Here is a 27903-nt window from a genome sequence, read left to right as displayed (position 1 = left end):
AACCTTGCCTCAGTGAGACAGTGGATTGCCCTGAGTGAGGAGCAAGATGAAGCATGATGATGATGATGAAGCATGAAGATGAAGATGATTGTGAAGCAAGATGCTGCTTGTGTTGAGGGAGCAAGGCCCTTGTTATCTACCCACCGCACAGGAATACCCAATGCTTTTAAAGCTGAGCAAACACCAGTAAGGCACTTTTACAAACATGAAGCGTCAGCAACACCTAATCGTAAATACTTCATTTAACATGCTTCAAAACCAAGCCTGAGACTCCCTTAAATGTAGATCAGCATCAGTGTAGGCTAAGGCTGCTAGCAGGGGTCAGCTTTAGGACTGGCAAACCTACAGGCTGTACTGCGATCATGGTCCAGTATTGAGGTGAGAAATAGCCACAGCAGGATGTAATTGCAGGGACAGATCCTTATGCTGGGATACTAAGCTTGCACATCGTATTAGAAATTACTCTGCCAAACCACTGTGACATCCATTTCATTACTGTTAGGGTCCAGAAAGATTTTAGCCAAGGCAAATATTCAATTCTGCTGCTGTGTCAACAGATGCAACATCATAACCTGAGGACCACAGTATCGGATGCTCAGATTGCCAAATCCAGAAGCCACCCATCACAGAGATTCATGGCCACTGAACTTCTTTGCAGCCTTTTCTAGGTGCAACAAATCATCCTGAAAACCTGCACTGACTTTCCTCCCTGCAAGTATATTCAGTCTTTGCTCAGATATGTTTTCATGGCAAATCCTGCAAATGTGCCATTTGCAGGCTACATGCATAAAGGCCACCAGTGAGAGGGATTTCTCACTCCTGCCATTTTAATCCAGCAAGCCAAAACATCCTGTTGAAGCTAGGATGGGCACAAGGCTGTGTCCCTTCTCCCAGCATCTCTACTGGGGACAGCAGCAGCAATTGAGATGAATCAGCTGGGAATGCCTTCAGCACAGAGCGAACAAACTAGTGCCATCGGAGCAGCAGTGACCCAGCTATCTGGTCAAAGGCCTACAGGTAGCTGGGAGATAGAGCAGGTTAACGTTTAACCTACAGGGACTGTAAACCAGCCCCACAGCTGCTGAACCTTTGGAGTTTGATATGATGATTAGAGAATAACCGGAGTGACACGTCGCAAACTCTCCATAATCAAGGAGACCTTTTTCCTGGGTGGTGATCTCCAAAATTGCTCAGGTACGTGCCCGCTCATCCTATCCCAAGGTCTGGGGCACAGGGACTGGGGCCCCTGTGAAACAGGGCTTTTGGCTGGGATGGGAAAGGAGCAGCTTCATCATGTGCCTTCCCCCCTGATGGTGCCCCACCATCAAATTCATACCTCAAGTGCTGCTGGGCACCGGTGAAGTCAGAATGGGAAGGTCAGGACCCCCCTGCACCATGTAGCTGGACCCATGTGCCAGCACAGCCCTGCAGAGCTCCCCTTAGTTTTTTGATGGGCAAAATGGGGAGAGAAGGGCTCACTGGGGGGCCTCAGAGTAATTTCTGTGAATTGGCAACAGCAAGGAGCTGTTTTTACTTCTTTCCCCATGCTGGCTGCCAGCAGTTGCCAGAAAAGCAAAGCCAGAAAAGGTGGAGGGGGAGGAGGGGTTTTCCCTGTGATAATTCAATCTCAATTTGTTAAAGCACAACTTTCTACAGCTAATCATTAGAGATCTTCCCAGCCAACTTCTTATTTGCAACTTCTTCTCTTTGTAAAAGGTTGGTCTTCATTTCAAAGGCAGTCACTGCTAAAAAAAAAAAACCTCTCAATTTTCTCTAATCTATTCAAAATAGTAGGCTTTCTGCCCAATACATTATGCTTCTCTTAAGCTATTTTCCCTTTGCAAAATAAGAGGCTCGGGTGGGAGCAGGCACAGGAGGAAGGTTGGCTTCAAAGCATCCAGCACGTGATGCAACAAATAAAAGGGGGAGGAGGGAGGCTGGGCTCAGCATCAGGTACCCTTCATCCTCACAGAGGGCTTTCAGGGGCATGTTGTGTGTATTTGAGAACACAGCTGCAAAAGCCATGTGCGAGAGGAAAGGTATTTCAAAGAGAGAAGCAGCTTCCCGAGCAAAAGAGGCTAAGAAAAACGTTTGCCAGGTTATACGTGAACTGTTTTTCCAGGGTTCATGCACTGCAAAGTGTGCAGCGCTTTTCCATTACCTTGAATTTATTTTGCTTTCCTGAAAATACCTGTGAGTTCCCACTTTCTGTGGGACCACCTGTGCTGGAAAAAAAAACCTGTGCCCTGGAAAGCAAAGGGACTAAAGCCTCATGCTGCATTATTCAATCGGACTCCATCTCACAGTATGTCTCACCCCAGCAAAGAGCTGGTGGCAGCTCATGAAGCTTCAAGTGTCTGTTTTTTAGGAAGAATATGAAGAGTGCTTCATGATGTATATATATGAACATGTATTGTATAGAGCCTGGAGAGAGGAAAAAAATCCCAAACACTTAAAACCTTGAAAAGCAAGTAAATAACCTAAAGGAAAATAGTTCCTCTAATAACAACCTATTTGGGTTACTAAGGGTAAAGAATGAATATACTTATCCATTTTTTAAAAAGGCTGTTATTCTTTGCAAGGAGAGATTGCACAGGGTAAGGGGGTTTTAGCAGTGCAAAACAGCCTTCATGAAAAGTGTCCAAGTGTCTCAATACATTCAAACACAAAGGTGTATTGATCTGCACAGGATAAACACGTTTTTGTTATCTCGTTCATGGAAACAGTAACCAGGTTTCCCCGAAAGGGCTGCAAAGGGGCAGGCTCAGGGTGCAAAAGCGGTGGAGAAAGAGAACAGGGTCCGGCTGCAAATATCACCTTTCCTCCTTCAAACCTGGTATTCTGTGATTCTATGATTCCTCTCAACAGAAATCCTGGCACAGATTCAAGGGAGACATTCCTTGAATGGGGAAGAAGATTCCTTCTTTTCCAAGCAAATAACCTAAAAGCAAAGTAAAATCCACATTTTGGAGGTAAAAGGTTCTGGATTCATCTTGCTCCTGGATGGATGGAGCAAAGCTGTATGATCTGTCTGCAGCAGCTGGCAAGGAAAACGTGTGTAGAAGTAGTCATGGAGAGGTGAAGCAGTATTATAAGTTTGTTTCTTGTCAATATGGGGTTTGCTAGGCATAAAAGTACTTTTTCTTGCCTTGTGTTTTAGAGTTTTAATAGACACCTATAATAAATGAGACATTTCAGTGGAGAGAAAAAAAAATTAAATTATATGATTTAAGATAAAAGCAGTACCTTCCTTTTCTAATGGCACAGGATTCTAGATTCTGGGACCATGATAACTTGGTAGTATTGTTTAAAATTTAGTCGAAAATGAGCTAACATACCTGGGCAGTTTACACCTCTGAGAGTCCTAATCTCAGTGTAAACATCTGAATAAAATGTAACCACCACCTTTTTTATTTTCTTTTTAGCATAAGTAATTTTTAAAAGCAAGCAATCTAAGGGTCAGGCCCCTGAAAATCATTGAATTCCAAAACAATTCTTTCTATTAAGTGTGGCTGTTGGTTTGGTTTGTGTTTTTTTCTTAAATAGCGTTAATAATACTGCCTTGATTTGCCCCAGTCATTAACACTTTCAAAGAACAGCCATAGAAGGGGAGTTTTCCCCCTGTGAGGGTGGATTTGCTAATTGATTAATGGCCCAGGGAGCAAAGAGAGAGAGAAAGTAATAATGTTTCCCCAGGTTCTGTGACACCAGCTCTCCTCCCTTAACAATAAATAAAAACAGCCCAGCACACCAGCACTACTGCAAGGACTGAGGCTGATTGCTGGAATAAGGGTAAAGTGCTGAAATCCCACCAGTTTCAGAAACAAACCATCCCACTGTGACTCGTATTCTGGAAATAGTCTGTATGCACTGATGGATATAGACCCTTGGGTAGCAGAGAAGGGCAAGCGCCCTGTCCAAAAAGGACATGTCTTCAGGCCAAGGGAGATAGAAGAGAAGGGGAAGGAAAGAATTGCTTGGAAAATTGGAGTCCAGGAAGCCTGTTTTACTGTGTTTGGGATTGCTTGTGTTGGGATTTATACATTAAAACAAAAAAAAAAGTATGATTTCTGCTTCCATCCCAACTGATGGAGGAACTCTTTCTAGCAACAAGGCTTAGTAATTAGTTGTGAATGGCTCTGAGCTTGTAATTAGCAGGAAGGACCTAATTTCTGAGAGTGGCGCTACAAGCCAGATCTGGGTAGTGCATTGGGTCACCCACATGTGTGTCCAAGCTCTGTCTGTGCAGGGTTGTCCAGCCCTGGCTTCCAATGTTCCTCCTGAACCAGGAGCAGAGCCCTGCAGAGTAACTCAGGCTGGGGATTCCCTAGAGGGTACTCACCCCTCTAGGGTGGGAGTCTCCAGCTGGACAAACACCACAGCTTCAGCAGCCTGTGGAGGGCCATGGTCCAGGCAAGCTGGGGCATCCCTGGGGATAGGGAAACTCTCCCACTTGCACGGGGAAGAGCTGTTTCCTTGGGGAAGACTGGACTTTCTTCAAAGTCAGCAGCATGTGGAAACACTGCACAAAGATTAAGGCCAGATCATTATTAGCACACACCCTGAGGGAATGGTGACCAGTTTTTCTGGCTTTCTCAAAAAATGTGTGGAAGTCTCCAACACTGGTGTTGCAGTGCCTGTGTTTGATACCTTGTGCAACCCTGAATGGTCTTGAGCTCTTATTCCTAGCAGATAGCTTGCACATATCCTGGAGTACACCAGTGTCTAGACATTCTGGTCTGGAGCCTAGAAAGTTTACAGGATGCCTTACGAGAAGAGCTTGCCTGGTCTTATCTAATAAAGCAGAAGCCAAAGAGGAATACTGATCCTACTGTAAATGCATCAGCCAAGGAGATACTCTACTCCATCCATCCCCCATCCCCACAGCTTGTGCTCACTCAGCGTGAAACCATCACATGGAGTGAGATGTTACTGGAAATTACCTCTCCCTGGAGGAGAGGTAAGGAGATTTTGACATTTAAGGGTCCACAGGCAAATGCATTCAAAGCACAAGCAACGGCTGAGACACCCAGCCCCTAGGGAAGTGCAGCATGAAACCAAGCAGTTTTCAGGCGGGGAGAAAAACAAGAGTTTTACACTACTCATCTAACTAGGTCACGGCTGGGGACAGACTGGAAACCTCAGCCATGACTGGAAAGCCACCGAGGTTTGCATGGCTGCAGTCCAGCTGCTTTCCCAGCATGAAGAGGCGATGCTGCCGGCACAGGGCAATGTGCCTGCTGTCTGCCGGCAGCCTACTGTTTGCCTCTGCTCTGACACCTGAGGTAACATCCCTGTTGGGAAGGACGTCACTGCAGCACTGATATACCTGACAGAAAAGAAAAAGATTAGGAAATCTGAGGCGGTGAATATTAGAGATACCTGCACAGGGCAGCCATCCCCTTTCGTCCCACCTCTGTCCCAGCCTTCAGGTACATGAGGATAGGCTCAAATCCAGATATAAGGGCTAACAGAGACTTGCAGAGCATTGTGCATCAAGTGCTGCAATTTGATTCCTCAACCCCCTGATGAAACCAGATGCAGCAAAAGCAAAATAAAAGAAGCCAAATTCACAGTATGACAGAGTTTTCCTCAATAGGGTGCATTTAGGTTGTTTCTGCCCAGGCAGGGAAGGATGCAAAACCAATTTGGATATTAATTGGGTTTTTTTGAACAACCATTTTTTCCTTTTTAAGCAGCCTGGAAAATCGTCCAACTCATTTTTGCACAGCAGTGTGTTAATCCTGCCCCATGCTGTGCTGAACACCAACTCTGGAGGAGTCAGCAGGTACAGAAACTGCAAGCAACACCTGTGTTCTGCTGCCACCCTCAGCAAGGGCAAAATAAAACAACAATCGGGCTCCAGTTGCTGCAGAAAACACTCACTTTGTAATTAAACCGAAGAGTTATCACATTGGACAGTCGACCTTCCAGCCCCTGCACACTGGTAATAATTGAAACACTGAAAAACCTGGGAGCACAGAAAACAAATAAGTAAATAAATAGGCAGATAAATAAATAAATAAATACTCAGAAGGGTCTCACAAACCTCAGCAATAAATAGCTCAAAAATCTGGCATTACAGAGATGTCTCTATTTCCAGGTATTTAAGTTGCAGTCTCTGGAGCTCAGTGCAGCAGAGCCCAAGTAACACAAGGCTGAAATCCTCCAAACACCTGGGTTCATGCCCCTTTTTTTGGCAATGAGAATAATCCATCTATTTAAATTTAAAACACCTGTTTACATCTTCCAGAATACAAAGACGTGGGAGCACAGAGCAAGTAATGTCCAAAGGCAAAGTGGGCAGCCTCAAACCTTAGCTCTTCTCCCAGTGAACCCCAAAAGGAGCATGTGCTAATAAAAGATTTTGGTGTTAAACAGACGGTAATTGGAAAAGGCTTTTTTCTGTTATTTCCATAGCATCATGGCATGCACAGAAAATGTACCGTAGCTGATATATTGCACTTCTTTATCTGCATTCCTTTATTGGCAATGCTCATGTTATCTGCACCAAGAAACCTGCTATATAGGGAGATTGTTTGAAGTCCTCTCCCGTGAATTTGGCACTAACTCAAGGTGCAGCCACAGCAACTCATCCTCCTTCCACCTTTCTGTCATACTGCATCTGCTCCTCCAGATTTCCATTCTCTCCTTCCCATCATTGCCACCACAATCCTATGCACTTCCCAGTCCCTGTGCAATGAGGGGTCCCGGGTTGCTCTGTTCCCCCCATCCCCCTTACACCCAACCTGGCCCCTTTTGGCCCTGTTTTCTTCCCCAACCAAACCTGGGAGTTATTGCCTTCTGTTGCATTTAAGTTTGTACAACTGAAAGTAAGTTAAGGCAAAACCAATCATTTCAATTACATGATTTAGCAGTTTCCTACCATGAAGTTCTTGGTCCTACCAGCCCACAGCACATGCCCTGGCTACAAAGACCCAATGAGACTAAAATTGCCCTTACTTTTGTTCTGCATCTGCCCATCATCACAAGTCCTCAAGCTCAACATTGCACCTGCAGACCCTGTTTCAATGCCTGGATCATACAAATGGGTTTTGGACAAGCTCAAAGCTCAGCATGCAGGAAAAATAGGGCAGCTTGAAATTATAGGTAATAAGTCTGTCTTATAAATGCCCCTTTGCCAGCATGTAACCCAATTCAGATTCATATTTCAGCTTTATGGTATTTTCAATCCAATAAACAAAACTAAAAAGAAAACCATATCTTTATTTAGACATGACCTAAAACTACAGCTCTGAATCAAAACATCTGAACCCAAGGTTGTCCTAGCTCTGATTCTAGATACAGATATGAAGTTGTCCCATGTTCTTGATTTAAAAAAAAATAGACCAAATCTGGACCTCAGTCTTGTTTCTAATGAAGTGCCAGACCTGTCTTGTACAAGGTTCCCTTCCCAGCTTCAGCAGGATGTAATGCCATAAAGGACTCATCATCATATACTCAGCACAAGATTAGGCATCTTACATGCTTCCCTCCTAAGACACATACACTGATATATTACAATATCCCTCTGCATCTCACTGAAGTGCTGTCTAAAATTTGACTGCAGGTTTAAATACTACTTATTTTCATGCAACATGAGGCAGATATTTTTGCTGTTTCCATGGTCTGCGATGTTTTGATTTCTTTTTATCTCAAAATAACTGATTCAGGAAGAGTGATCCTGTTAACTTTCTCAGGAGGGTGGACTTTCTCCTTGTAGCTGTATTAATTTATTTAATTTATCTTAAATTTGATTGCAGTGAGCACTCCTAATTAACCTGATTTTTTGCTGATAATCATTCACAATGGAATCAAATCACAAATCCGGGGATGGATTGACCGGCACACAGAAAGAAGCCGCTCTCCGTGCATTAATTCAGCGAACGGGATATAATTTGATCCAGGTAGGAACTAACTGTCATGTCCTTTTGTGTGCAGTGTCTGGCTTCATCCTGAAGTGATGCATTGCATCAAGGGCTTGAGCAGTGAATCTGTGCACATGAAGTGCTCCTTGTTCATTCTTCTCTCCATTTTTCTCTAACATATCTGCTTCACACAGCTACAAGAAGTAGATGTTATCTTTTATGAAGCAGGATCTTATTCCTCCAGAAATTCTTTGCCAGATGCCAAATTACGATAAGGGTAGTAAAAAACCACCCCTGAGCACTGCTAAGCATTGGGAAAGATTGCGATTGCTGTCTTAAAGCCATGGCTGCAGTGGTAGTAGAGCAAAGAAAACACACTGAAGGAAGTTTCAGGAAAGAGTAGGTCCAGAGTTGGTTATAGAAGTCCAACACCTCACTACCAGATCTGCCTTCATGTACATGTGTGTGTGAGGGAGGCAGGTGCCTCACCTGCCCAAACACCAAAGGTTTGCTCCCAGTTTAGTCTTCAAGGTCTCCAAGTGCAAAGCCTTCCCTGGTTACGGTGGTAGAGAGTGGGCATGCCTTTCAAAAGCCACCTAAAGAAGCCTTTCGCAGTTAGCATGACAAAAACAAGCTAATTTTTCGAAAGTGTTGGACACTGAACTTTGTCTTGCTTTGCATAGCACTAGAGGGCACAACAGCCCAAAGTAAAAACTGAGACTCCTGGGAAAAAGCATTTTCCTATAGCCCGTAATTCTCTGTGCATCCCAGGACCAGGACAGCAGCTGGGTTTGTTGTCCTTTAGGAGGCTTTCTGTTGTACCTGACTCAGAAGATAACTAACTTCTCTGTATCTTGTATTTACTGCGGCTTTCTTTATCTTCAGTTTTTCATACTTTCATTTCTGGCTATAGCAGTCCACAACTAACACACAGGACACAGAGATTCACCTCCCATAGCCAAGAAAACCTACATTTCCTAAGGAGGTATTTGAGGGTCTCTGCCTTGGACAAGTAGCAATTGCAGACCATACATTGATGCATATACCTTAGCAAAACTCAGCTAGTACAAACCAGGCCTTTCTCTAGTACATCATCAACATACTAACTGTGTTAACATAGCCTTTCAGTACAGATATGGCAGTGGGGCACCGATGCACACTACATTATCTCTGTTGAGTCTGTAAAGAGTTGCTCCTTGAAGGGAAAGAGGACATCTGCTTTCCAGCCCACCGGTAACAGAGAGTGTCTAAACCGTCATTCCCTGGGAAGGGGTTGGTTACATCTACATTTAAAAATCTGTATCTTAATCGTTCTTTGTTTTTTCTTCATGGCAGGAAAATGGGCAGAGGAAATACGGAGGCCCACCTCCTGGCTGGGATGGCCCTCCACCAGAGAGGGGATGTGAGATCTTTATTGGGAAACTGCCCCGAGACCTCTTTGAGGATGAACTTATACCACTATGTGAAAAAGTAAGACTTTATGGCCAGTAGCTGTATTGCAGCAGTTAGTAATGATCAAACCTGCATTTCAAGGCTAAACTGGAGATTATTTGGCCTAGACTACTCAGTGGAGCTTTGGCATGATATACCCAAGGAAGTACCCAGTCTTGTTTAAACGCCTCCCCTCTTGCTAACAAACCTTTATCTTGCTATTTACAGATTGGCAAAATCTATGAAATGAGAATGATGATGGACTTTAATGGCAACAACAGGGGCTATGCCTTTGTGACCTTCTCAAATAAACAAGAGGCGAAGAGTGCAATAAAGCAACTCAATAATTACGAAATTAGGTAAGCATGAGAAAAACCTTCACATTGACTTTAAATCATATGTACTAATCTATTTTGCTATGCAAGGCATATTTTCCCTTGCAGCCCAGAGGAAGATTATTTAAATACCTAAGCTTTATGAAGAAATATATATTAAAAAAAAAAAGAAAAAAGAAGAGAGACATCTATAAGGACATTGGAAAAAAATATTTTGCTTTGGATCAAATTAATTTTTGCCTGACCATTGCTGTTTATTTCATTTTCCCTTTTGGGCTGTTTTTTGTTGATTTTATTCCTATTCATAGTCTCCCTCATAACCTATACTGCAGATATGTTCTGGGAGACAGACTGATAACAAAAAATGGTGAAATAGGATGGAAACCAATTGGCAAAATAATGACATTTCCCAATAGATAGGAACAGAAAAAGCTCTCATATTTGTGACTAAAATTTGAGAACAAAACACCCAGAAATCAACAACATATGGGCCCATCAGTATGTTTTGGTTTGATTTCAACCACATTTAATGTTGGTGTTTTTTTTCCAGTTCAAAGTATGATTAGTAGACACTTTTGCCTAAAAACATTTAGAGATAAACCATTCTGGCAATTTTATAGCTTTTGCTTTGCTTTTATAAAGGAAAATGGGTTGTGAATTGCTTTACCAGCAACCCTAAGTATGAGCAGGTCACAGGGCACACAGTGGGGGTGAAAACATGATTTGTATCAGACGCTTAAAGAATAGGCTTCATCCACTTCCTCTGCTTACTTCCCTTGTTCCAAAGACTCCTCTAAAGAAGTTTTTAACTTCTTAAGATCTGCAAGAGTTGCTTGGACCATGGAAAGGTGAGATAAGTGGATGTAAGGAAAGTTTTACTGTGCTGCCTTACTTCAAATTTATCACAGTGGCAGCCTCCACATGAGCTTTTGCACTGAGCAAGACTACTTGAGTATCCTGAGCAACATATGCCACAGAAGTAGGCGGCCTTCTGTGTGACCTTGTGTTTTGAGACAAGATGGGGCGTTATTTTCGTTTTTTCTTCTCTTTGAGAACTGATCCTGACAAACCAGCAATGTTTTTTATACTCAGGAACGGGCGTCTCCTCGGAGTCTGTGCCAGCGTGGACAACTGCCGCCTGTTTGTGGGAGGGATCCCCAAAACCAAGAAGAGGGAGGAAATTTTAGCAGAGATGAAGAAAGTCACAGACGGAGTCGTGGACGTCATTGTCTACCCTAGTGCGGCTGATAAAAGCAAAAACAGGGGCTTTGCTTTTGTGGAATATGAAAGCCACCGGGCAGCAGCCATGGCCAGGAGAAAATTGCTGCCAGGTTAGTACAGATGGTGAGGGGCTGGCTTCACATCAGTGATCACCTATGTATATATTGCACTGAAGTGAGACTGAAGTCTCCAGAAGACCCAGGTACCCAAGGAACACCACTGGGTTTTCTCCTTTCAGCTGCTAGACAGAGCAAGGAGGGAGCTCAAGACACAGCTGTCTGATGGAGTCACCCTGGCTCTGGAGGGCAGCATGAACCATTCACTACAAATCCTGATGCAGCACCATGCTCATTACCCATGCTCTTTATTTAGGAACTTGAATTTATGAAAAATACAGCTAGATGGATTTAGCTGTGTGTATCCATACAGCTCTGTTGTAGAATGCGCATTATCCTGTAGTTATCTTGGGTTATGTACAAAATACAGCCTAAGTTATAGCCTCTTGGAGAGAACCACTGTGGAAAACACCCGAAAACGTGTTCAGTCTTGAGAATATATTGAGGATGTTCCTGAAAATGGATATTTTCATATGGGAAGAAAACTTCAAATGAGGAATTGCTTTAGGATTTGAACAGTATATAAAGAATAAGTATACGCAGTTTAGAGCTGGGGAACACATTCAAAGTGAAGCAGAGGGAGGTTTGGCAGGTGTTAGAAGAAGGAGTCACTTAACCTTAAGTGCACTTGCAGTGATTTCACCAATTTTCTCATGTTTTCTTAAGCTTGGCAGCTCCTGCACTACTTTGTCAAACCCAGATCAGTTGTTGATGAAAAAAACAATAAACCTCCTGTTTTCTGTTTTGAGACTTGTTCATAACCAACCAACCTTATTTCATTCTTTCTATACAACAGCCCGTGAAACATCCTGAGTAATGTAAATCTTTTTTTCTTATTGTAAGAAACTGAGCGTGACTGTGAGCACTGAATATGCTTAGCTATTGTGGGATATCTCACACTGACTATTTTGCCTTTTACTCTGGGTTTTCTGCATCAGTTTAGCATCTCCTTGATTACAGAAAACATTCAGCTGCTTTGTGCTTCAACATAACTTTTCCATAGTTTCTATATCAAGAATGAAGGAAGGCACGGGCACAGCCACAGCTGCTGATGACAGCCTTGAGGGAGCAGAGCACTTGAAATTCTGAGCAAAGACAGTGAGACAGATGTAATAAGCACGTAGCACTGAACAGAGATGTGCAATGTGCTAGTGATTTCCAATTTAGGGACATCTCAGTAAACATTTTGGGGAATTTCAAAGGCCTGTGCAGGAGTCAGAGTCTTCTGATATTGCAAATATACAGGAGGAACTTGAAAGAAGTTTCAAGCCAGAACTGAATGTGTTTCCAGCTGATGCATTGGATGATTGTGAGGTTGAATATCATCATCAAGATGTTTCCTTTACAACTCATTGCTCTTTAAGGGCTCCTTGTAGAAGAGACAGAAATGCTCAAAAAGGAAGATGTTTTTGTTAAAAACTTTGTCCTGTCTCCTGGTTAAACAAGAGGGTGGAGAAAGACTGGGTTTTAGCAAGAGGCTAGTGCAGGCACTAGATCCTTGCTGCAAGTCAACCAGGTCATTATTTCCATTATTGAGCAGAAAATGGCAATTCAGAAAGGGGCAGATGGCCTTTCATTTCACCTGGCTGCCATTAGCAGCTCTCTCTCCGTTTCTGGTCATTAACAGCACAAGTCAGATTAAGCAGTGTTGAAAGCTGAACATCAGTCCAACTTGGTTCCACAAATTGCAGCTTGTTCATAAGCCTTCTTAGCAGGGAGCAGCCTCTCTCCGTTTAGCTTGATAATTTTCACTTCAAACATAGAAAAACAGGTCTCCAGATTCCATCCTCACCCTCTAATTTTCTCTATTTTGAGAAAAATCCCATCTCAAATGGGTTATCCAAGCGGAGATGCAAGACTGGATGACTTCTTACATCTCTCAAGAAACATTTTTCAGGATTAGAATTTTCCCTCTACCAGCGTAGGCATCCCAGGTTTCTTCCAGGTTTCAGCATAAAAGATCAGAGAGAAAGAAAACAAAAAACCCCACAGAAAGACCCACTTGCTCTTTGGGGCACATTTGCAGAAGAGGCAGATTTACTTAATTATTTAGAAAGAATATCTAGCATTTCCCATGCTGCTAAGACACACCCACACCCTGGTTTATGCCCTGCTGCTTTCTGAGTCTCTCTTTTATACTACTTCTGCCGCAGCTTCACCCAGCAGGGACCACATGACTTCAAATACTTGCACACAGAGACACCCTTGCTTTTCCAGTGTCATTTCATCCAGCTGAGACTACTGGATTCCTCTCCTATTATCTAGGGAATTAAACTTTTGCAGACAAGAGGGATTTTTATAAGTTCATTCAAATATTTTCCTTTAGAGAGCACCCAGGGAACATGGATGTTAGTGAATTATGCCATATTTTCACTTCTTTAATTCTGGATGCTGCATTTCTGCAGGCATATAGTTATTAGTGGGAATATGTTCAAAGTGTGACCATCTGCTTTTGGAAATGAGTTAACAAAGCAGCTGTGCTTTGAGCTAGAAAGACTTCTTTTGGTCCTGTCTGCAAAACTGGCCTATTCTGCTGTTCATACTGCATGTTAAATTAGCCTTTGAGCAGAAGTAAAAGGAACCAAAGCCTGTTTGACACTGACTGTGTTAATTCTTTTAAAGGAAGGATCCAGTTGTGGGGACACCCTATCGCAGTTGACTGGGCAGAACCTGAAGTGGAGGTGGATGAAGACACCATGTCATCTGTAAAAATTCTATACGTGAGGAATCTCATGCTCTCAACCACTGAAGAGACCATAGAAAAGGAGTTTAACAACATCAAACCAGGTAGGAACCCACTGACATTAAATAAGTACTGCTACTGCAAATGGAAATATATCTCAATTCATAAAATGTGAAAGGGAGAGATAAAAATGGCTCATTTTCTGCTATAAGGCCTTCATGTGTAGTGCCACAAAAACAGTCATTATGCTGAAGGCGCATCATGTCATCCTATTAAGGGCTGCCTAATTTCCAGCTAACAACACTACTAACCTTTTTAGGATGATTGGTAACTGGAAGAGATCCAAAATGCTGCATGGGGATGCTAGCATCACAAAAATGATTTTGAATCATTTCAGTCTTTCTTAGTTGGTGAAACAGCTTGGTGATTTCAGCATTCTTCTATAGCAAAGGATAATGACAGAAATACAAATGTGTTTTATCTAATCTATATAAATTCTGAATTCTATCATTTTCATACAAAACCCCACACATTCTTCTGTGAATTTTTTAATAACTGGTGCTTATCATTTAATGCAGAACTTTACAATAATCCTTCATGGCATATATTACATACACTTACATATACTTAGGGTGAGATTTTTCAAAAAGCAAGCAGATTTGCTGGGAATAAACCTCCTGCTGCTTTCAAGGGAGAATTTATGTCTGAGTTGCTCCAACTTCAGGAAATTTCACCCCAAAACAACAATGTAAAAATAACCCATTTCTGCATCTCTGCAGGCCCACAGTCCATTAGGCATTAGGAACTTATACTTGGCAATGTGTATGCATCTCATTCCCATTAACTAATGTCTATTATTATTTTAAAATACACCACAGAGTTTCATTTTTCCTTCATTAACTGTTCATTTCTGCACTATACATTTCTTTTTCTGTACTAGGCTGCAATGCAAGAGACTTTATGGGGTTTCCTTATGTGTCTCTTCTGTCCTAATGTTTCTGGCTAATACTTTTAATCACCATAGAATCACCATAGAATAGTTAGGGTTGGAAAGGGCCTTAAGATCACCTAGTTCCAACCCCACTACCATGAGCAGGGACACCTCACACTAGACCATGTCACCCATCATCAAGCTGTTTGAGATCCCATTTTACCCAGGAGTTAAATATGGATGCTGACACTACCTTAACTGTTTACTTCTTTTATTTGCCCAGTTTTGCTCCTGAACACTGAACTGCTCACACTCCCCAGAAACACATTTTATGCCCCTTTGATACTTCAGTAGCTGTCATCTGCTTTGCTCCTAAGACAAGTTTTCTAGTACAACAACAGATCTGCATCATCTTTAATTTTCACTTTATCATTTCACTTCTCATGCTGGAAATTATTTTTGTTTTTCAAACAGAGAACTTCATTGTGGATAAAATCAGGGATGCCTTTTTTAAAGCTGTGCTGTGCATTCAAACAAATGTGCATCAGAGCAGCAAAACCTGAGTTTTGGAGAGAGAAATGCAATTTAAGTCACAATGAGATTACAATCGAAAAAGTTAGCAAGGATCTGAAAAGATTCATTTCCGCACACCGGTTATCCACCTTATTCATTGTGCTACATTTCAGTAGTGCTTGCCTGAAGTGTGCATTTGATCCAAGGCATTAAGAAGCTGTTCTGATAACAACACGTTGCTCTGCCCCAGCAGAGGCAGAAGCAGGGAAGAGCAAGATTTTTGGCTCAGGAGAGGTTCAGTAACACAGGGCTCTCTCAAGGAGGCAAAGGGGGGATTTTCAAAACACAGAGAGTTCATTAAAGCCTTGCCTTGTAAACAGGGCATCAGCATATAATTCCCATAACTTCAGGCTTAGAAAATCACTATCCAATCCCAGAAGGAAATGAAGTGCTGCTTACTGTTCCGGTGTCATTTCAAAGGTGTGCAAGCTGCTCAGGTTATAGGCTGGAACAGGCTTCATTTAGCCCACTGGAGCTCCTAATGACTCCCCCTGAACTCCAAAGAAATATTAGTGTTGTGTATCTCAGTGATGAGAAGTTCTTGGGAGCAGAGCAGCTGACAATGGAAAGCTGTAGAGAATGGATATAGAAGAGAATAAGAAACCATTTGCACCTGAATTATTCTGAATAATCACAGAAGTATAAGAAAGAATCATGCTGAAGACACCAGGGTGGGGATCTCCAGCCCAATCCCACTCCCTGTGGGGCCAACATCACAGGTGCAGTAGGCTGATTTAGGCTGTGTCCAGGCAAATCAAGACAACTCTGAGGATGTGGATCCCCCACCACCTGGGGCCCTGTCCAAGGGGTGCCCCATTCACATGGGAAAGGATGTTATAGAGAAGTCAATGGGCTCCATTGATCCCAGCCAATCCACATGATTGGGGCTGCTCTCCATACTCCTTTATGATTTCTCTGTAACTCCCCATGATTGGGGCTGCTCTCTCCCACCTAGGACTGGGAGCTCATTCTTGCTGAACATCCTGAATAGATGATTAAGAGCCTCCTTGTTTTACGGCAGAAGCATCAGCTTTCCTGAAGCTGCCTATAACTACTATGCACAATGCACCAACAAAAACATGGAGATAGGGATAACAAGGTGACATTACCTGTAGCTCATCAAATCCTATGCTGCTGCATGTCCTGCTCAGCCATCTGGTTTGTCACAGAAGGGGGACACAGGACCAAAATTAACATCCAACAGAGCATTTTGGAAAAAAACACTCCAGTTTAATTGGAAACTTCTTGGTGTCTGACCCAAACTACATCTATTTTGCCTTGAAATACTGTAACCATTATATGTTTACTTTTACCATGGCAAATACAACCTTAGAGGTAAGAAGACACTGTCCTCTTGTTCTCTTACCCGTGGTCAGCCTTTGCTGAAGGACTCCTAACTCACCACAGTTGCTCTTCCATATCTGTGTTTTCCACCTGATACCCATTTCCAGCTAATATTCTGACATTTTCTACAGGTGCAGTAGAGAGAGTAAAGAAAATTAGAGACTACGCCTTTGTGCACTTTAACAAAAGAGAATATGCAGTGGAAGCTATGAAAGCCTTGAATGGGAAGGTAAAGCTGCTGTAAATGCTAATTTGTGGGGTTTATGTGCAGTTTATTATACACAGTTGAAACAAACCTGCCTGAAGATGTTAGCGCTATTTTCTCTTTGCAGGCTGCCTTTATAGACTTTAATCCATTTTTCAGCAGCTCTGATGTACACAAACTGTTCGTTTTGGCTTCTTACATCTTGCAGTTGTGCTAAATGTTTGCCAAGCTCAGATTGTAGTTCACTGCTCAGAAAAAAAAAGAAAAACAAAAAACAGAGCAAAGCTGAAACAAGGACTAGCAAACAAGGGTTTACGGGATCCTTTGGCGTGCACTCACATACTTGTTCCATGTCTGCCAATAAAACCACTCCCAGGACAGCGTGTGAATGGCAAAGTGGGACAAACAAGGTCAACCCAAAACATCTGCTCCAAATTCAGATGTGGATTTGCAAGGGGATTGCTGTATTTAGTACTTTTTGCGCTGCATGTAATTCGTGGCACTCTAATGCAAAAGCTGTTCCCAAAGAAGTGTTAACCCTGCTCCTATTTTTACTGCTACTGCTATTCTCCGTAGGAGCACGTACAGTCTCAGTGACTAACATGCTACTTTGCAGAGAAGTGAAGCCTTTCGAAAGGCTTCATAACTGTGCTAATTCGGTTAAAGAGCCTTTCCTGGCTGGGATCAGGGCTGGGTGTTCTCAACATATTAAGCTTACCCAGCCAGAGCCTTCTTCCAACCATGAGAGGGAGATCTTTGCTTTTTTGGGTAGTTTTCTCCATCTTCCAGTCCCATTAGCAAACGATGCAGGGAAACTGCCTCCCTAGGCAGGATTACCCCTGTGCACTTTGGAGACTTACATTTGTGCTTCTCCCGGCATGAAGGTGGTGGATGGGTCCCCAATTGAGGTGACGTTAGCCAAACCTGTTGACAAAGACAGCTATGTCAGATACACCCGGGGCACAGGCGGCAGAGGCACCATGCTACAAGGAGACTACACCTACGCCTTCGGACATGTGTACGACCCCACCACAGCCTACCTGGGTGCCCCAGTTTTCTACGCACCCCAAGCCTATGCAGCTATCCCCAACCTTCACTTCCCCACCACCAAGGGGCTCAGCAACAGGAGCATCATTCGGCCCCCATCCATTCGAGGTAACTCCCGTATACTCAGCTCTAGCATAATATATCCTCCGGGACTTGGGTGGCTGCTCCCTAGACTCCTGTTGAGGGTGTTGGCTTTGACCTGGATGCTGGACCCCTTTCAGAGCACAGTTTTCGGGCTCTGTCCTTCTCAAAGGTGTGGTGGTCTTTCAGTAGACTAAGCAGGGATTGAAGAAAATAAACATTTTCCTGGAGCAAGCCTGAACGAGCCTCCAGGTTGCCCTCAATCCAGTGAAAATGAACTACAGATCCTCCTGGTTTTGCCCCAGCAGGGAAACCAAACAAAATAATTTTCCTTTCTCCCCTTCAGAGCAGAGTCTGTAACCTGCCACCAACACAGCTCTCTGCTGCTTCCTCTTTGCTTTGAAGGTCACAGGGAAAGTTTTACCAGTCCTGGTGTTTTCTGACCCAAAACCCTTCCAAGGAGATCACATTGCCCTGATGCAGAGTAGGGAACCAGCACTGAAATCAAGAAAGCCATTCATCATGTGCTCTGGGAGATGGACTTCTTTTTAGGGCGATCGTTAACCTAATAATAAGCAGTCTGTGAAAACAGAGTATTTAGAAAGCTACTGGGGCTCTGCCTTTGATCTTGAGTGACACCAAATCAAATACTCACACCTTGGTACCCCCAAATCAAATGTAATTGTAGGAGTCACTTGGTAAGTGGAGAAGTAAGCTTGAGGGCTAGAATAAATAAATCTGCCCATTTGATCTTCCTTTCAGAAATGATGCCTGTGACAGTCAGCTTGTGTCCACAGGCCAACAGGCTGGTCTCATGGCAGCCTGGAACCCTGCATGGCACTCCAGTAGGGCTGGCAAGGACTGTGCCAGCAGTTTTTCCTGCTTACAAAGGAAGGGGACAGGGGAGCATGCTGCCCCCCATGTTTTTGCCCACACAAGTTGAAACCAGCTTCTGTGAAGGCTGCACTGGGAAAGGTGCAGATGTGATCACCCACCAGATCTCTCTTAAAGCCTCCACACACTACCAAGTACAGCTCCCCTAGGAAAAACAGGAGTGTAAGGAAGGGATGGGGAGGAAAAGGATTTTGGTTAATATAAGCTGGGATTGTATAAACTCTGAATTCTTCAAGAAAGTGAAATTATACCGGGTGTAGCAAGTGATGACAACTGTCCCCTTTCTGCCTTTCAACTACAAATCGGAATATAAAGATGTCAGAAAATCAAAACTTACCAGAGAAGATGGAAACTGGGCCAGAAAGAATCAGGGCCCTCACTACAAAGAAACCCTCATTTGCCCAAGCAGACAAGCCTAAAAAGAAAGGGTGTAAATGTCAAGCCTGGGTTATTCCATCAGCAGGCTGTGGGGGTCTCCTGCCCATCACTTCCCAAACTTAGCAAGTGGGGCTAACTTTTCCATTTCAGCAAGAATCAGGGCAATTTTTCCTGCAATTTGATTCAGTTTAATGCCTTCTTACATTCCTAGAAATTTACATGAATGTACCTGTAGGGGCTGCGGGAGTTAGAGGACTGGGAGGTCGAGGCTACCTGGCGTACACGGGCCTGGGGCGTGGATACCAGCTCAAAGGAGAAAAGAGGGGAGAGGATAAACTCTACGACCTCTTGCCAGGAATGGAGCTCACACCAATGAACCATGTCACGCTAAAGCCCCAAGGGATCAAACTCGCTCCTCAGGTACGTGCACAAAAAAAGGGCGTCGGTATCCCAGCCAGAGGTTGTCTTCGCCCAAAATGCTTTTGGGAAAATGTCTCCCTGCTTGAACCTGCACTGGGGACCAATAACTAAATCAATTCTTGCATCATTAAAAAAGTAAAATACAACTACATGCGTCTTGCAATACCCACCCACCTCACTGGAGAACAGTGTTCCCTCTCCCTCAGAGAAGAGTTTTCATTAATACCCACAGGTGTAAGATGAATTTCAGTTGTGGCTGTTGCTCCATAAAAGCACTGAGGGTAAGGAAATTCTCACACAAAATGGGTTTGATAAACAAGATGCTCTTCTTGGAGCTTCACAAAAGAACAAATGTGCATATATAGAAAATAATGTATGTCCTAAGATCATTTATGGGGAAAGAGATGTTGACTCGCCTGCACAACCCAGCCCAGGGCAAAAACTCTCCTTGCTCAAGGAGACTTTTGATGTGGTTGTGTGTGCAGGGCTGGCATCCAGATGGATGGATGAGGGTTGAAGAAAATACACCCAGAACAAAATCACCCTTACATCATCCAAAGCAACAAGAGAAATTAACCTCACCCTGAATTTTGAAGCATATCTTTGCCTATTAACACTTTAATTGCCACAGCATTTGGTTTGTCAAAGTCAATGAAAGCATCCCTTTCTCTCCCAGAAAACTGGGAAGTGTTTGTCTTCACCCTGAAAAATTTCAGTTCCCTTACTCTGTCAGCATATGAGGTCTGAAAGAGCCTAAGTGGTGCTGCACTGCCTAAGGGCAGGTGAAATTCATTTTTATCTCTTCCTATACATGAAAACTCCCACTGGGTGTATTTAAACAGTAACAGCAGTAACAGCAGTAACAGCAGTAACAGCAACAGGCACGTGCAACACTATTTTTTTGGGGCACATTTTCCCAGTTGCTGAGCTATCTGATCCCCCACTGCTACTATTTCACAGCAGCAGGTCTTATACAGCTACAGCTGGCTTCACAACAGCCTCATTAATTGGACAGCCTCATTATTACCTGTCAACTTGGTCAACCTCTCCCATCTGCTGCACTAAGACCATTTCAACAGCATCTTTGAATGATAGGTTTTATTCCTGCTGCCTATATGAGATACTTGGTGTTAATAAGTAGATATGCCTTACTGATGATTTAAATGTTGACATTACAGTATAAATACAACATCCATATAAAGGTGTTGGGACAGCAGCGAACAACCGTTGCCATAGTCAAGAAACATAATGAACTAGTTTACTTACATTACATAGTGTTAAATTTCAGTTGGAGCTACAATTACGAAATTAAAAACAGCACTGACACTTAAATTTCACATTTTTATTTTAAACAAAATTAAGTGTAAATTTTAAATAGGGCAGACCACAGAAAGACGTGGGCTGGAGGCACCAGGAGTCTCTGGTCTGACTCAGCTGGCAGCACGACCAATGTCACAAATCCCGAAACCTGACATATTCTCAGCTAAGTGACAGGTCTGGTGGAGCTGCTTGAAAAAAATAACTGGTTTGTGCATCACTTACAGGAAGACACAGGAATACCATGCTGTGCTCAAACCCATTCGGGACAGCAGGTGCCCGGAGGGTTAAAAAAGAATTACAAAGCCAAAGCAAGAGTGTTTCCGGACAGTGATTCCCAATTACCATAGAATAAGCTGTGCTAAGGCTAAAGGCAACATGGTTCAGCATTTCTTTTTCAAACTCAAAGCAGAAATGAATTACTGAAGCCAGTATAATTAATTGGATGAAAACACAGCCCTTTTAATTTTTAATTTTTTTTTCCTTTTCCTTTATTCTTTTCCTTGTTGATTTTTTTCTTTAAAAAAAAAGAACCACAAAAAGCCCCCAGCTATTTGGGCTTTTCATGCACTGTAACCCACTAAGCCAGGGGGACAACAGAGCAGTTGAGATAAATGCAATCCTGTTTTTTCAGTACTATTAAATAGAAGTGCATAGATAGAGCTACTGGGAAGAATTCTAAGAAAACCAAACCAATAAGAGAATAAACCAGCTAATCAGCAAAAGGACAAAAATGTATAAAGTATAAAACATTTAGATGAATCTTATACTGCAAGATGAATGTAAAAATATCCCGTCTGCCATTTATTTTGTAACTTTTTCCTAAACCATTGAGGAAGTCACTACAACACCTCTGAAAATCCTTTGGAGGGAAGGAAGGTGACCAGCGTAGGGGCTGGAGCTCGGTGAGAAGGCTACTGCACAGCAATTAACCTGAGAAAAAAATCCCTTTTCTCCATTCTAGATCTTGGAAGAAATCTGCCAGAAAAACAACTGGGGACAGCCTGTTTACCAGCTCCACTCTGCAATTGGCCAAGACCAAAGACAGCTCTTCCTGTACAAAATCACCATCCCTGCCCTCGCCAGCCAAAACCCCACCATGTATGTAACTATCTGAGGTTACCTGGGTTTTAGGATGCCATTTTGTGTATAACCTCTCCTCAAAATACAATTGCAGGAGTCTCCATTTCCTTTTTTTTTTACATATATATGCATTAGGGGGAAAAGCATCCACAAACTAAATGGACTCATAGTGATGTATGCCAGGGTTGGTGTTCTCTATCTGATGGTGCAAAGATTACAGAAAGCCAGAAATAATAACAATAAGAAGAAAAGGGCACTTTTTAATAGAAAAAAACAAGCATATGATAGCTCTTGTCAGAAAAAGAAAGCAGCTTGAAGGAACATGCTGATAATTTGGCCCCAAATATGATTCTAAACACTTCTGACCTGTAACATTATTTGCTGTGCATTTTAAAGAAAAGCTCAAACCTCACCGGGCTTTCTTTTCGACTGAAAATGCACAACATGCTCTGAAAGGATGTCATATCCATAATGAGACCCGGGGCCAATAAACTCAGCAAAAAAAACAGGAGTACTACAAGGAGAGTACTTTTGCTAATGCATCAGCACAGTAAAATAATGTAACCATTTGATATGTGGGATGCCATGAGTGGATTAAAACATCTTGCAGGAAAGTCGTAGAGAAAAAAAAAAGCTAACATTTTGCTGTACTCACAGACATCCCTTCACACCACCCAAGCTCAGTGCCTATGTTGATGAAGCCAAAACCTACGCAGCAGAATACACTCTTCAGACACTGGGGATTCCCATGGAGGGAGCAGAAGTGCCTTCTGCAGCACCACCTTTTCCAGGTATGGGAAGGTCTGTAAAGCAAAGGTCTCCCGGAATATTATTTTTCCTGCTGCTTCCTTGTGGGTGTTGAAAATGAACCTGGTTTGGGCCACTGAGGACAGACATTGTTGTGTTCCCCGACATGCCTCTGCCTTGACTTGTGTTTGTTACTTATGCATATGACATCTTTGTTGCCTATATAGTAGTTTATCTCAGGACTTCCCAAACTGCAGTGTACATACCATAGAGCAACTCGGGCTGGAGGCACTGGGGTGGATGCCTCTGGTCCACCAGTGACCATTCAGGTCAACACCCCAGGTACTGCAGGTTGCTTGGTTGGAGCAGTGTCCATGGACAGGGATCCCCCACCACTCGGGGCCCCATCCCATGTATGCAGGTCCCCTCACTCCTTCCAGTTTGTGGATGCCTCCCTTAAACTGAAAGCCCCAGACAGAAACCAGAACTGATGTCCCTGGTCCAACAGCTGGGATGAGTCCCTCCCCTGGACCTGCTGGTTTCAGTCCAGCTGATGCCACCCAGGATGGAGTAGATCTTCCTCCCTGTAAAGATGCACAGTTGATTGATTCATGGTCAATTCATCCTTCCCCAGCACTCATAGCTCCTTTTGAACCAACACTTTTGATTTCATCAGCCAAAGGAATGACGCAACTGTGGAAGTTAGGATCTGGTCCTAGCTCTCACACCCCCACTGGAAGGATTTCTTTCCATTTGGGGAATTCATACTCAACAGCTCTTGCAACTGAAAAAAACAGCTTTGGAAGTCATAGAAAACACAGACTGGGAGCAGGAATACAGCTCACAGTCATTATATTTACTGTGCTCTTCAGCACAACAGTTTTTCTGATGCAGTGGAAGCAACTCATGCCAAACTGCACATGAGGAGCGCGTTAGTCAGTACTACTGAGTTGTATGGAGTGTCTCAAGGATGGATTAAAAGAAAGAAAACAACAAAAAAAAAACAACTATCCAGCTTCCTGCCACAGCAGTCCACAAAAGCCACAGAAAAATCAATTTGTCTGGGTTTGTTCAGGTTTCCGCAGCATGGAAACCAAATGGGCTCTTCATTGAATACAGTCTCCATCTATTGCTTAATTATAATCCCTCCTTTTTCTTTCATCCACCCTTATTTATTTGTCTTGGAAACTCAACAAATTGACATACACTAAACTTTCTGCTTGTAACACACACTGGTCCTTGACAAGGGCTTGCTGAAGCCCTGCTCAGCTCAGGCCATGCCAGGTAGCAGATCATTTCTCTTATGATGGTGATAGATATGCTTTAAAACTAGTCTAGTGGAAAGTGTCCCTGGCCACGCATGATCTTTAAGATCCCTTCCCACCCAAACTGTTCTGTGATTCTATGAAATGACAGATTTCTCATTTCTCTGTCAAAATGTTAAGGTAAGTTTTTCTGGTGGAAAAAAAAAATACTTCAAGTGGCCACACACTCAAATTATAGCTAATTTCTCATGTTTTCCCCTAAAGTAATACTTCAACAAGGCAACATGCTCTCAGTGCCACCCAATATCTTCATTCTCCCCACTGAGAGGACTTTGCTCTGACTGACTTTGAGTTGATCCCATTGCCCAGCTGGTCAGTGGGAGATGCAGTTTGACAGCAGAATGTGGTCCAGCAGAGCCAATGGGTAAACCAGCTCCTCTTCCCAAATTTGGGCTTCACCGTAATTCTTGATACTTTCACAAAAATCACACTGTGGTCTGGTCAACAAGCTGCTTTACCCTGCTTTCAGACAAACCAACCCCAAATGATGTTTGTTTTCCCAGTGATTCATTTTGAATCAGCAAAGCTAACATTTTCCCATGGAAAATTTGGAAGTGTTGAAACCACATTTTCCATTAGGAAAAAAAAAAAAAGAAAAAAGTCCAGTTTACTAAATATTTTCTCCCTGGTATTGCATAGAAGGAGTTTCGCTCCTTTCTAATGTGGCTGTTCTAAATTGCATATATTTTGACTATGAATGGTATAAGGGCCATATTTTCACTATGAAAACTAGCCAGATTTCCCCTATATTACTTCATTTTCTTGCCTTCCTCAAGTCATGCATGGGAGGATGAGTATTTCTTAGCTCAGAAATAACTGGAGCCTAAGGAAAGAATATTTAACAGAGAGGTGAACTTTTTAAGCAGCGTGTTTAGCAGAATATAGGTGAGAAAATGCATTAACTTTCCACCTTTTTTTTATTACTGCTAGCATAAAGAAAAAACATGCCAGAAATTACTTATTTCATTTAATTAGAATATTCCCATTAACAAACTCTCTGCTCCCTAGGTCACTCCCATTGACAGCAAAATCTTCCCATCAAAAACTGTCAGGCAATGCTGAATTTTGAACACCTTTTCCCCTCTTTTCCTCTACAGGATATACCATTGCTAACGCAGCCGCGACCGTCACAGCCACTCACCTCAAACAAGCAGTGACTATGGGACAAGATTTAGCAACATACGCAGCCTATGAAGCCTACCCCGCTTTTGCAGTTGCTGCACGCAGTGATGGTTACGGAGCATTTTAATCCTGTCTTTAATCAAATTCCCTTAAATTAAGCACAGGCAGAAAACAAATCTCAGTCTGGTAATTCTTAAACCCTCATGATTTTAAACTAATCTGTTGCCTAAAGTTAGATTTTAGTCAGAATTTTGTTTCTGTGGTTCTTTAGTTTCATAACAGGATACTAGGGGGAAAAGGAGGGGAAAAAAAAAAAAAGGAGAAAAATCACTCAAAATCAGATTTTCATGTTAGAAAGCAGAATCTCAGCCCAGAAAATGAATGGTTCTCAGATGTGTGCATATACATACATATATATGTGTATGTATATATAGATAGAGTCCATTGTGTATGTGTTTACAAGCAACAACCTGTGCTGAAAACAATCCCATGGACATTGTGACATGAGACAGGGGAAGGATGGGGTGTCTCCAGGAAGCCCCTCTGTGCATCAGGAGTTCTCCGTTCACCCCAAAATTTCTCAAGCCAGGCAGAGGAATGGGTAAAAGGAAAGTTTGCCCTTTGGCCATTTGGAGGTTTCCAGTTTGCCTCTTAGTGCCTCTGAGCATCTCGTGCCACCAGCGCTGCAGGGATGTGTTCAGACATCTCAAGCACCTTTTAAACTCATTTTGGCATAGCCAAGGAAAAAAGACTGTCATAAATGTGTCTGCCCACCTCTAACAGGCTAGTCTGCATGGTCTTGAATTCTAATTAGATTTTTAAATCAGGAGAAAAGCATTCAGCAGAGCTTTCTCTCTTACTTTGCTACTTCCCAGCCATACCCACAAGTCACAAAACAGCAAAAAACACTGTATTTTTCCCACCTCCTATCAATTGGCACTTTCAGCGAAAGACAGGAGAACTTTTAGGACTATGAAGGATGAGGACCAGAAAAATACTAATCACTGAGGCCAATTCTCTACTTAATTAGAGCACAAGAGGCCACAACCCAGTAATAAAAGGCACCTCTACAAGAATTAAATTATATACAGGGAAACTTTATGACAGGATGGAAAGAGGCCTGCCTGGCTATAAGTGCTGCTTTACACATTAAAGCAAGACTGCTGGCTGCTGCAATTCTTGCAAAACTTAATTTAGTGGAAGAGGGCTCATGTCAAGTAAAGGTACCTCTTGTTTTGGAGAACACCAGTAAGCATCCTTTAGGGTACAGCAGGAAGGCATTATCTGTTCATTTTTGCCATGAGATTGAGGCAGGAGTAATAATGCTCTAGAGATATAGGGGAAACTCAGTGTTAGGAAAATACTGCAGACAGGTGAATCCTATCTAATATATCCTATAAAGTAATGCACACTAAGAAAACTTTAATCTGCTCAGTTTAGGAAAAAGAATAATCCTTTCGGGGGGAGAATTTACAACAAGGTCGATGATGCCCATTGATTCCAACAGATCTGGCCTCACATTTTTCATCCACTCTAAAACATGTAACGTAACACTGCGCAAGCCATTTCAAGCGGAGCTTTTCCTGTGCATCTCCAAAGCTGTACAAAGCACAATGGTCCATGAAAAAGGTGTTGACTACCAAGAGCTATGTTTTTTGTATTCTCATGCTTTGGCTGACTTGATTTCACTAGGAATAGAACAAAAACACATAAGCTGTATACTTTGCAGTCCTTTTAGACCCTTTCTATTTATAAAGTAGCTCAATAAGGTGATCCTAAAGCCCTCTGTGGTTGCTGTTCAGTATGCTTGCCATCACAGAAAAAGACAAACCTGTCTTTTTCAGGGCAAAATAACTGAGAGTGTTATGAGTATGGCTTTATTTTCTCTTCTGTAAGTAGTGTTTTCTCTTTTAAGTAGTGTTTGACTGCCAATGAGTTAACATATCCATGTGTCTTTCTCTCTTTCTCTAAAAGACTATCATTGCCAGAAAGTGTTTCTCACTTTACATGTTCAGTAACTTTAGTCTGCTTTTTCAGCTATTTATGTAAGTTCAGAAAGATGTCAAAGAAAAGACCAAGAAGCAGTATTAAAAAGCGTGTGCATGAAGCACTTATTTTTGTACGCATAGTACAATATTTGTATAGAGTTTTAACACTGTGAAGTGTAGTGAAAAATCACACTATCCATTTACTGGACAATGATCATGTATGTTTAAAAAGAATGAAGTGGAAATGGCATCTCAATCATCCGTTACAAGGAAATTATAAACTTGATTAAGTTCCGTAAAGCAAGTCTGTAATTCTAGAGTAATCCAAGGACATTAACTGGACTTTGAAATATCATTAAAACTTTTTAAACAAACATACATGCCTCAGTCCTTTTATACCCCAAGTTTCATCTGAAAGGGTCATCCAATGCATGGTAAATAAGAGCATACTTTGCTCTCTAGGGATCGATTTGAGGTCAAACAGGCAAGGTCACAAGCTGCTCAACAATGCTGAGTGTTTTCAACATGCACTTTGGTGACACTTGGCATACATACACAGCAGAAAGTTAGCAATGTTAGACTTCTACAGTTTTAAGTAGAAATAAAGAGGTTAGGTTTTTTTCCACCACCTGTTTGGTCAATATTTATTTACCTGTCGATGCTGCAGGAATCACTTTTGCTATAAATTCATTCAAGTGGTAATACCTTTGTTCTCATCTGATCCCAATGAAGATGTCTTGACGGCAATATCAATAGTGAGACAGCAATGTGCAGAAATAATGGTGTAGATGGGG

General features: G+C 42.5%; 1 protein-coding gene across 3 annotated transcripts; it reads left to right on the top strand.

Moving 5' to 3' along the window:
• Window positions 1-1053: 1053 nt before the first annotated feature.
• A1CF (APOBEC1 complementation factor) lies at window positions 1054-27006 on the top strand. Of its 3 annotated transcripts, none has more exons than XM_057415677.1 (12): window positions 1054-1194; window positions 7764-7907; window positions 9204-9338; window positions 9528-9658; window positions 10727-10965; window positions 13594-13758; window positions 16634-16731; window positions 17592-17862; window positions 19343-19527; window positions 21809-21945; window positions 22585-22718; window positions 25097-27006. In XM_057415677.1, the coding sequence occupies exons 2-12, from the start codon at window positions 7809-7811 to the stop codon at window positions 25246-25248; spliced, it is 1746 nt and encodes a 581-aa protein (XP_057271660.1). In that variant the 5' UTR covers window positions 1054-1194; window positions 7764-7808; the 3' UTR covers window positions 25249-27006. The 3 variants fall into 3 exon arrangements, with proteins under 3 accessions (XP_057271660.1, XP_057271659.1, XP_057271662.1); XM_057415676.1 differs by having other exon boundaries at window positions 19319-19527; XM_057415679.1 differs by lacking the exon at window positions 7764-7907 and having other exon boundaries at window positions 1077-1194; window positions 19319-19527.
• The last annotated feature ends 897 nt before the right edge of the window (window positions 27007-27903 follow it).

Source organism: Pezoporus wallicus, unplaced genomic scaffold (assembly GCF_028554395.1).
Source record: "Pezoporus wallicus isolate ANWC-B61680 ecotype Strahan unplaced genomic scaffold, APGP_CSIRO_Pwel_v1 contig_736, whole genome shotgun sequence".
Lineage (NCBI taxonomy): Eukaryota > Metazoa > Chordata > Aves > Psittaciformes > Psittacidae > Pezoporus > Pezoporus wallicus.
The sequence above is the reverse complement of the archived record's forward strand: the minus strand, read 5'-3'. Positions and strand labels throughout refer to the sequence as shown.